The sequence below is a fragment of the Nicotiana tabacum genome, chromosome 2 (genome assembly GCF_000715075.1).
Source record: "Nicotiana tabacum cultivar K326 chromosome 2, ASM71507v2, whole genome shotgun sequence".
NCBI lineage: Eukaryota > Viridiplantae > Streptophyta > Magnoliopsida > Solanales > Solanaceae > Nicotiana > Nicotiana tabacum.
The window spans coordinates 54,422,499-54,433,581 of NC_134081.1; the positions used below are offsets into that span (position 1 = coordinate 54,422,499).

At 39.2% G+C, this 11,083-nt stretch overlaps 1 protein-coding gene across 1 annotated transcript; it reads right to left on the reverse strand.

The window, feature by feature from the left end:
- Window positions 1-8,642: 8,642 nt before the first annotated feature.
- LOC142166801 (uncharacterized) lies at window positions 8,643-9,152 on the reverse strand. Its single transcript, XM_075226167.1, has one exon. It carries the CDS (start codon window positions 9,150-9,152, stop codon window positions 8,643-8,645), a length of 510 nt encoding a protein of 169 aa, XP_075082268.1.
- Window positions 9,153-11,083: the final 1,931 nt, after the last annotated feature.

Here is an 11,083-nt window from a genome sequence, read left to right on the forward strand (position 1 = left end):
ACTTTTTGGGTTAACTTTGCACAATTGAATAAAAACCTTAGCTTTATTGTTTGGGATTGTGTCTTATGACTTCTATTGATGATATTAAGGATTTTTTACTAGATTCGCTCGGAGGCAGATTCACGTGGATAAAATTTTTTGGAGTATTGATTCGCGCGTTTGAGGTAAGTAACAAATCTAAACTTGGATTTGAGGATATTTATCCCTAAAAACTATGATACTTGAGATGTGTTAGGAGTGATGCACGCGCTAGGTGACGGGCGTGTGTGCGTGCACCGGGGTATTCATGATTCAGGTGGACTCTAGACTACTCCTGCTCTTTTGAGCCGTTTTCCTTAACTATAGTTATATACTCAATCATAATTCTTCATTGCATGTCATATCTCAGTCTCTGCATATTATTTGCTTGTTACATCACATGATGTTGTTGTTTTCTTTATGTGATACTGTTTGGGTTGAGTTCTATGAGATTGTGAGCCCTTGAGACATGATAGGTTGATGACTGATGTACGCCATAGAGCCGCGTTATGAGTGATATTTTGATCGGGTTGCACGCCGCAACGGATTGTTATTTGGATCGGGTCGCACGCCGTAACAGATTGTTATTTTGATCGGGTTGCACACTGCAACAGGTCATATTGACTATTGATTAGCGCTTGGGCCAGGATCTACCCCTCCGGAGTTTGAATTTACAGTGAGCGCAGGCACAATGATATGTATACGTGCTTTGGTGAGGGGCATTTATGCCAAGCACCCGTACAGTGCTGAGTGTATTTGTGTGTGATGGTGAGGGGCCTTGTGCCAGGCACTATTAGCGTGTTGAGTGATTATTTTTTATGGTTTCACTGTGATGATTATGAATTGACATGTATATTTTACATGTAGGTATAAAGATGTACTTTTCTCATTCTAGCTGGTAAATGGAATTATTTTATCTGTGTTGGGTTTTAACTGTTATACTTGGAAAGCATGTCTAAATTCCTACAATGTGAACTAGCTTAACATGATATCATCGAGTTATTTACTGATATTGCTTCCTTTATATCTTGAGCTATTACTAGTTATTGATATTGGTCACTGACTATTTCTTCTGAGCTCGTCAGTACCTTCAGCCCAAGGTAAGGTTTGTTACTTATTGACTATGTGGGGTCGATTGTAGGCGTATCGATTGCTAGAGTTCGCAACCGGTACTAGCTTAGGAGACTATGAGGTAGCTGCTCTGTCGTTCGCACACCTTGGAGTTTTCTTTCATATACATTTTTTGTTACTATTCTATTGTTCAGGCAGTTGTATTGAGGATTTGGCCTTGTATTTTGACATTCAGTAGTGCTCATGTACTTGTTGACACTAGATCTTTGGGATGGTTATAGTAGTATTATCGTTGTTTTTCTCAGATATTTCATCATATTTCCACTGTTGAGATTGTTAAGTTCTGCTTTACTGAGCTTATTGTTATTGTGAATCTGTTGGCTTGCCTAGCAAGTAGTGTTAGGCATCGTCGCGGCTCCAGCGAAAGTTGGGTCGTGACATAAGCAAGTGCATGACGTCACCCTTCGTGCTTTTACTCTCTTCCACACAAGATAATATAATGCAATGGCACAACAACACCCTTCGTGATTTTCGCTCTTCCTCACCAAGCAATTACAACAATACAATACCAAGTAAGGTGGGAAGCAATCCAATACCAATAATGACATTTGAACACAACTCATTATATGAGGTTCTTTCAACATTAGTGCCAACAACTAACCAACAACATCCACATTCTTATCACCCAATAACACAACAATCTCTATATAAGAAATCACATGAAAGCGAGTAATTAAAGAGTTAACAATCTATCTAAAGCATGAAAGACTTAATACACGGAAAAACATAGTTGTACAAATAAAGATTACACCCGCATGCTTATCCCATGGCCCGCGCATATACACTTGTCACCTTGAATATATGATGTCCCCAAGACATAAATCACATAGCAAATAAACTCAATTTGAGGTTATTTTCCTCAAACCAAGGTTAACCAAGACACTTACCTCTTTTCGCAACGAAATCACAATTACTCACGGCTTTGCCTTTCGAACAAGCCTCCAAACCAACCAAATCTAGACAACTATCAATCAAATAATCCAATATATGCTTTAGAAACTACCCATGAATTAAAAAGGTTTAATTTTGATCATTTTTTAAAAAGTCAACAAAAATCATTCGCAAATGTGATCGAAAATGCGATAAGTGCATCAAGACTACAGAAGTCGCAAATGTGACCTATCATTCGCAAATGCGAAGTTCCCTCTATCCCAAATGCGCACAAAAGTTTTGCATATGCGAAGCTGGCTCCCTAACTGATGTATTGTAAATGTGACCTGAGATCGCAAATGCGGTCTCAGCTCAGTTCACAAAAGCGAATTACTAGCCCCCAACCCAATTTTGCAAATGCAACCTTTTTTACCGTAAAAGCGCTCGTAAATGCGAGATCTGTAGGTTTGCACCAGCAACTGCTGAGCACCAGCAGTTACAACCCATCTGTAACACATTCAAAACTCACCCAAGCCCTTCGGGCTCCACACCGAACATGCACACAAGTGTAATAACATCCTACAAACTTGTTCCCTACCTCAAATCATCCAAATAATATCAAATAACAAAAATTGATCCTCAAAACTCACGATTTCAACTTAAAAATGTATTTTTCATAATCTTTCACATGACCGAAATGCGCTCGGGTCACCCTTGACCCCAACCAAACATTCGTACAAGTCCAAAAATATCATACAAACATACCATAATCTTCAAAACACCGATCTGAGGTTGTTTACCCAAAATGTTAACTGTGGTGAACTCTAGCCTCATTTTAAGTCAAAAATCACATTTTCATCAAAAATTCACATAAAAGCTTTCTGAAAAGTCACTCGGATCATGCACGCAATTCAATTAATATTAAATGAAGCTACAAGAGGTCTTGGAGAATGGAAATTAAGTCTAGTACTCAAAACCACCTATCGGGTCGTCACATTCTCCACCTCTAAAAGAAATGCCACATTGTCTACCTCAAAAAGAAACAATCATCCTCGAACGGACATAGAAATGTACCAGGAATTGTAAAAAGGTGGGGGTATCTACTCCGCATATTGGACTCGGACTCCCACGTGTCCTCCTCAGTCGGTTGACCTCTCCATTATGCTTTCACAGAAGGAAAACTATTAGATCTCAGCTTACGCACCTACCGGTTTAGAATAGCCACCGACTCTTCCTCATAGGCCAAATTTTTTTCAAGTTGCGTCATGCTGAATTACAATACATGTGATATATCCTCATGGTACTTCTGAAGCATGGAACATAAAATACCGGACGTACCCTTACTAGGCTAGGAGGTAATGGAAGCCTATAAGCAACCTCCCCAACTCTCTCCAAGATCTCGAACGGTCCAATAAACCTCAGGCTCAACTTGCCCTTCTTCCCAAACTGCATCACGCCCTTCATAGGTGACACCCGAAGAAGAACTTTCTCACTCGCCATGTAGGCCACATCTCGGATCTTTCGGTTCATATAACTCTTCTGCCTGGACTAAGCTATATGAAGTCGTTCCTGAATTACTTTAACCTTCTCTAAAGTATCACAGACCAAATCAGTGCCCAATAATCTAGCCTCACTTGGCTTAAACCAACCAATCGCCGAACAAAATTGCCTTGCGTATAAGCCTCGTATGAAGCCATCTAAACGCTCGACTAGTAGTTGTTATTGTAGGCAAACTCTGCTAGAGGTAAGAATTTGTCCCATTGACCCCAAAATCCATAGAGCATGCCCGCAACATATACTCCAATATCTGAATAGTGCGCTCGGACTGTCCGTTCGTCTTATGATAAAACGTGGTACTCAGCTCAAATCGCGTGCCCAACTCACGCTGCATGGCTCTCCAAAAATGCGATGTAAATTGCGTTCCTCAGTCACAAATGATGGAAATGGGCATGACGTGCAGTGGATAATCTCCCGAATGTAAATTTGAGCCAACCGCTCTGAAGAATAGGAAGTCATCACTTGAATAAAGGGTGCGGACTTAGTAAACCGGTCCACAATAACCTAGACCGCATCATACTTCCTCAAGGTTCGTGGTAAGCCTACCACAAAATCCATAGTAATGCGCTCCCATTTCCACTACGGTATCTCCTATCTCTGAATCAACCCACCCGGTTTCTGATGCTCATACTTCACATGTTGACAGTTCAAACACCGAAATACATAAGCAACAATATCTTTCTTCATTCTCCACCACCAATAGTGTTGTTTCAAGTCATGGTACATCTTCATGATACTTGGGTGAATAGAATAGCGCGAACGGTGAGCCTCCTCAAGGATCAACTCTCTCAACCCATCTATATTTGGAACACAAATCCAGCCCTGAAGCCGCATAACACCATCATTACCAATCACAACCTCCTTAGCACTACACCGCTGCACCGTGTCCTTCAACAACATACAAGTGAGGACCATCAATTTGGCGAGCCTTGATATGCTACAACAATGAGGAGTGTGCCACAACACAAGCAAGAACCTCCAAAACATCCTACCTCACAAACCGATTAGATAAAGCCTAAATATCCATGGCTAGTGGCCTCTCCACTGCCAGTAAATATGCCAAACTGCCCATGCTCTCAGCCTTCCTACCCAATGCATCAACCACTACATTGGCCTTTCCTGGATGATATAATATTGTGATGTCATAGTATTTCAACAACTCTAACCATCTCCGCTGCCATAAATTAAGGTCCTTCTGCTTGAGTAGGTGGTAGAGACTCCGATGGTCGGTATAGACCTAACATGGAATGATGTATAGATAGTGCCTCCAAATATTCAGCGCGTGAACAATGGTTGCTGTCACAACCCAAAATCCCACCTTGAGGATCGTGATGGAACCTAGTCCCTAGGACTAGGTAAGCCTAACACATTCTGAGTTATTAACAGATTTAAATCATTTAACCATTAAACATGAACCAGTAAATGACATACATAGCTAAAAATGATCAATACTTATACATTTCCCAAAATCAGTAGTACAAAGTCATAAGATCTACTGAGAGTACTAGTATATTAAATACATTACTGTTTGGAGTAAAGGTAAACAGTAATAATGAAGAACAACAAAAGGTGACTCCGAGGCCTGCGAAGGAAATTGCAAGTATACCTTGAAGTCTCTGCAGCAAATCTCCAATAGCTCACTAATGACTGGCACGCTCTGAGGTATCTGGATCTGCACAAAAATGTGTAGAAGCATAGCATGAGTATACTGTAGAGGTACCCACTAAGTATCAAGACTAACCTCGATGGAGTAGTGACAAGGTTCAAGTTAAGACACCAACTAGTGAAATAACCTGTGCAGAATATAAAGATAGAGCTAATAGAGAAACGATTATCAAAACGAAGCTAAACATGGAGGATAACAATTTGAAGCTAGCAATGGAAGGTGAAAACAACAAAAGACAACAAGGAGTAAAACAGGTGATAATGCAGCAAGTAATCAAAACACAGTTAAAGTACCAGTGAAACCAATTAAGGAAAACAAATGACAACCAAACAATCAAACCGTTCTATCACAAGGTCTTCACAAGAATCACCCCGAGGTACCACACCCCATACCAATACTACAACAATACATAGCCCACGACTCAACAACACTGAGTACAAAATCAACAGCAATAACACAAGAGTACGGAAAGTAAATCAACACAAGAATTACAAGTACACAATGAAACGGAAGAGTAAGCTCAACAATAAAAGAGATAACATGTAATAATGACTTTAAATAAGAATAACTCAACAAATAAAGAGGTAACGTGATAATAAAAGTGGTAACAACTTCAATTAAAGCATATAAAGGTAGGCTTGACAATGAAAGATAGAAGATGTAATAACAACTTCAATTAAATGCATGTCAGACACCTAAGAATCTAAACCGGTCAATTTTCATAAGGCTGTGTACACTCTCGTCACCTCGTGTACATGTCTTCTACGTAATTCAAATAATGCAGTCAAACCAAATCCTAAGTACAAAATCTGAAGAAAATACAATATTATATGGAAGACTGAATAGTAATAACATATATAAAGAGGGGACTTCTAGGCCTACTAACGAAACAATAGTTCTACCTCGAAATCTCCAACTAGTTTGGATCCGGCTCACTGGCAGCTACCATGATTAGCACCATCTGGATATGCACATGAAGTACATAGTACAATGTGAGTACAACCGACTATATGTACTCAATAAGTAATAATCCTAACATCGTGTTGAAAGTAGTGACGTGCTTGGCAAGTCCCAATACTCATTTTTAATAGCCAACAACAATATTAACTGCATAATAATAGTAAAGGAAAAGCAGCTCAACAATATCAGGTTCAACTCTATCACATTGAGAGGAAAATAAGCACGCTTCCGAATATATCAGTCAAGGAATCAACTTTAAAGACATCAGATATCAAATAGCATGAGAAAAATACAACTATATGCTTGCATGATAAGTATTCATGCCAAAATCAACAACAACACAGTTTAGTCATCAAGTAAACACAATCTCAGCACATGCATAGTGCCTGGCATAAATACCCCTCAATCATACTCTCAACACGTTCATGGTACCTGCCTCAAAGCCCCTAAATCATCATACACACCCACACTCAGCACTGTATGGGTGCCTGACACAAGCCCCTCGGTAAGCATATATCAAGTGTCTGAACTCACATGATTATACCTGACTCCGAATGGGAGGATCCTAGCTCAAGCATTAATCGGATTAAAAGTCAATGATTAATATCACTCAACACAATATAGGCCTGACACAATGTCCCCTCACAATCAACATCAACACTAAACAAGCAATGCCGCTTAGCCCAATATGAGGCCTGGACGCAAATGTCACCTCACAATCAATAACAACACAGCTCTATGGCCCAAAATTAGTCATCACCCGCTCAAGTCTCAGTATGCTCACATCTCACAGTACCATAATCAAAAATACCGCATGGAATATACCAATGTACTATGACTCAGCTCACACCCATGTCATACAAATAATTATACCAACAACATGTGCGATAACATATAATGAGTGCACAGAGACAGAGGTGTAATACACGAATATATTATCATAACTGAAAATATGACTCCAGTTAAGGCAAACAGCTCAACATAGCAAAAATATCCCAATCATGTCTCAAACAGATAAGCACATAGCCTAGAGTTTTCTTTAAAGTACCCAGTGTTGCCACAGTGAGTGCAAAGCCAATTATCAGGTACAGTAACGTACTTGCTATGAGGGTTGTAGGGAATCGTTTCCCTTTGGAACCCAATCCCCTGCATGTTTCCCCCATTGTTGGTCTACATGGCAGTGATAGCATCAGAGGACCAGGTCCACTTGAGTGATTTTTCAAGGTCACTCTTCACTCTTCCTAGTTCTTCATGAAGTTGTTTGCTTTTCTTAAGCTCAGAACACAGACTAGACTTCACTGAATTTAACTCACTTTCAAGCTTAATGTATGCCTCACTTGAAACTTCCTTTCCCTTTTGAGAATTTTCAGGCCTACTCTCTATTTTAGGTTCCCCAATTGTTTCCTTCAAGTCCACTACCACTACTAATAGGTCATTTCTCTCATGCTCAATGTTAGCAACTCTCTCAGCTAAGACTTCTTTTTCCTTTCTTACACACTCAAAGGTCTCTTTTAGGTCTACCACAATGACCATTAGATCATCTTTTTCATGTTCAATAAGTGTAATTTTTTCATCTAAAGCATCTTTCTCTTTCTTCAGGTTCTCAATTGTTTCCTTTAAACCAACAACAATGATTACTAAGTCATCTCTAGTTTGTTCTGCTTCTCCTAACTCCACAGTTAAAGCATCTTTATCATTTATAAGACTGTGATAAGCATCAATTAACACATTTTCCAAAGACATGAGTTTTTTAGGAGAATAAGATTTTAGATTTCTCTGAACATCCAGAAAATTTACCTCATCATTGTCGTCATCTTCATCATCATCAGACTAAGCCATCAAGGCAAAGATTGAGTCATACTTAGTTTCTTCACTTTCCACTGCCATCATTGAACTATCACCACGATCATTTTCTTCTTCAGATTCACTGGAGGAGTCTCCCCATGCAGCAAGAGCTTGCTATACAACATTGTCAGCGGCATTCTTTCTCTTGAAGCATTTGTCAGGAATCAGTTTCCTCTTGGCTGCGTTATCAAAGTTGTTTTTGTACTGATCTTGCTTTAGGAGAGGGCACTCCTTGATGAAGTATCCTGGCTTGCCACATTTATAACAGAGGTCATAATGTTTTGGCTTGCTAGAACTTCCCCTTTTTGGAATGCCTCCATTCCTGCGAACCATCTTCTGGAATCTTCTTGTCAAGTATGCCATATCACCATCCTCACCACTTGAATCATTGTTGTCTGTCTTGAGGACCAGGTTCTTCTCCCTTTTTGGGTTCTCTTCTTTCATTGTCCTTCTTCTTCTTCATTTCATATGTTTTCAGCTTGCCAACAAGTTCATCTATGGCCAGTGTCTGCAAGTCCTCTACCTCTGTAATGGCGTTTACTTTGTTTTCCCATGAACTGGGCAGTACACTAAGGATTTTTCTGACAAGCTTGTTTCATAGAATGGTTTCACCAAAAGAGTGAAGCTTATTAATGATGGAGGTGAAGCGAGTATGCATATCTTGGATGGATTCATCATTTTTCATCCTGAAGAGCTCGTATTCAGTTGTGAGCATGTCGATCTTGGATTGCTTAACCTGTGTTGTTCCTTCGTGAGCTGTCTGAAGAGTCTCCCAGATTACTTTTGCTGATTGGCATGCCAATATCCTGTTATATTCATTAGGACCAATGCCACAAACAAAAATTTTCTTTGCACGAAAGTTCTTTTCTATGGCCTTTCGATCAGCGTCATTGAATTCATTCCTCGTCTTGGGAGTGCCTACAGTTGGGTCGCCAAGATTCTTGATGGGAACAAAGGGTCTGTCACATATGACATCCCATAGCTCAGAATCTTCAGCCATAATGAAGTCGTGCATCCTAGTTTTCCACCATCCATAATACTGTCCATTGAACCTAGGTGGTCTGTAAGTAGACTGGCCTTCTTCGAAGTTTGGAGGAGCAACCATGAGGATCCTTTCTAGGTGTTAACCTAATAGAAAGAACTCGCTCTAATACCAATTAATAGAATATAAGGGTCCACCAAACTCTATAAAGAACCAGGTTCTCTATCAGTTCCACTAGAACACACGCACACTGCAGTAAGTAAATGACAAGAGAATTTTTACGTGGAAAATTTCTAGCTCAACGGGATTAAAAATATCGACCTACCCTTGTAGAATTTCAACTTCACTACTGAGCAACTTTTAGATTACAACCTCTACAACCTAGGAATTAACCTCTTAATCCCTCACTAACTTGTAATACTCTATTACAAGTCACTTTATAATAACTCTATTACAAAGACTTTACAACTCAACTAACTCTAGCCAAGACTCAAACACAAAGGTTTAAGGTTTACAAAGGGTTTCCTACAGAATACTTCTAAACAAGCTAAGTAGGAATTACAATTGAAGAACTATTACAAAGTTACAACTCAACTAAGGACATATAATGACTTGTTGTGGGGAACTGGTCCATAGTAGTGTTGTTCTTTGTTCTTGTTGCACTTGAGAATTGATTGCTTGATGATCAATGACCGTGTGAGATCTTGAATGAATTCTCTAAGTGTTCAACTGATTTGTTTTACCTTCCTTGATGTTAATAATACACTTGTGACATCACTTGGGATGATGTACGCAAGGTAGGTAAACGAAACTCCCCATAAAGTTGATTGTTGCACTGTTTTTGCACTGTACCGTGTACAAGCAGCAACTTTACAGCTGGGGCAGTTGACTTGTATTGTTTCCTCGGGAAACGATAGTTATCTGTTCCCTATGGTGTTCCTCTGACTCAGAAAAGTTGAAGCATATTCCAAGCTGGAACCTTTCGATATTAAGGTCTTGAGGATATGTAATTGGTTCCTTATCTGGTTCTTGACAGTAAGTTTGTTAGATCATCAAAACATAAAGCAAGGTAGTTGTAACCTATCATTTTCCACCCCATTGATTCTCATAAGGATTTTGCAATATGACATTCCCAAAAAATGTGGCTAATGGATTCATTTGAGGTTTTACAAACTGGACATACCGGGTTGATATTTATCCCACACTTATAAAGGTAATCACTGGTAGGGATTCTATCATGATAGCATTTTCACAGGAAGAATTTTATTTTGTTAGTGAAATTAAGCTCTCGTATCAATTTGAAGTTTTTTTCCTTGTGCTTATTATCTTCCCAAAGATTGTAACAGGAGCTCATTGAAAATACTATTGTTATTAAGACTCCATAAGAGAGTATTTGTTGTATTTTGATTAGGGTTCAGGTCAACTGTGTTTATGTAATTAATGATGTCATTTGGGATATCAAAAGAAATTTTTCCTAGATCCCAATTGCCTATTCCACCAATATCTTTTATTCTCAAAAAGGTTTCCTCTTTATTTAAAGGCCCTATGACATGTTGCCTAAGGTTGTTGAAGTTGGGGATCCAATTATTATCCCATATGTTTAGAAGAAAATTTTTGTCAACTTTCCATCGAATACCTTTGCTGCAATGGAACCATCCTTTTAAAAGATTGTTCCAAGTGTGTGAACTTGAGTTTGTAATTCCTTTCTTACCATATTTGCTAATCAAGACTTTAGCTCATAAGGCTGATGGGTTACTAAGAACTCTCCATGTTAGGCTAGTTAATAGGGCCAAATTTTTTGACTTAGCTTTCCTGATGCCAAGGCTGCCATGCTCTTTTGGCTTGGTAATCGTGTCCCAACTAACTAGGTGCATATTTTTTTTTGGTCGTGCTACCCCATATAAAATCTCTTTGGATTTTATCTATGGTATTAAGAGTTTTTCTGGGAAGAAGCGATAATTGCATTATATGGTTTGAAAGAGTGTTGAGTATGGAGGAAGCTAATGTGCTTCTCCCAGCCATACTGAGCCACTTGGCATTCCAATTGTTCACTA

Coding starts and splice junctions, on each gene's coding strand:
- LOC142166801 (XM_075226167.1), bottom strand. CDS start 9,152: ATGGTTGCTCCTCCAAACTTCGAAGAAGGCCAGTCTACTTACAGACCA.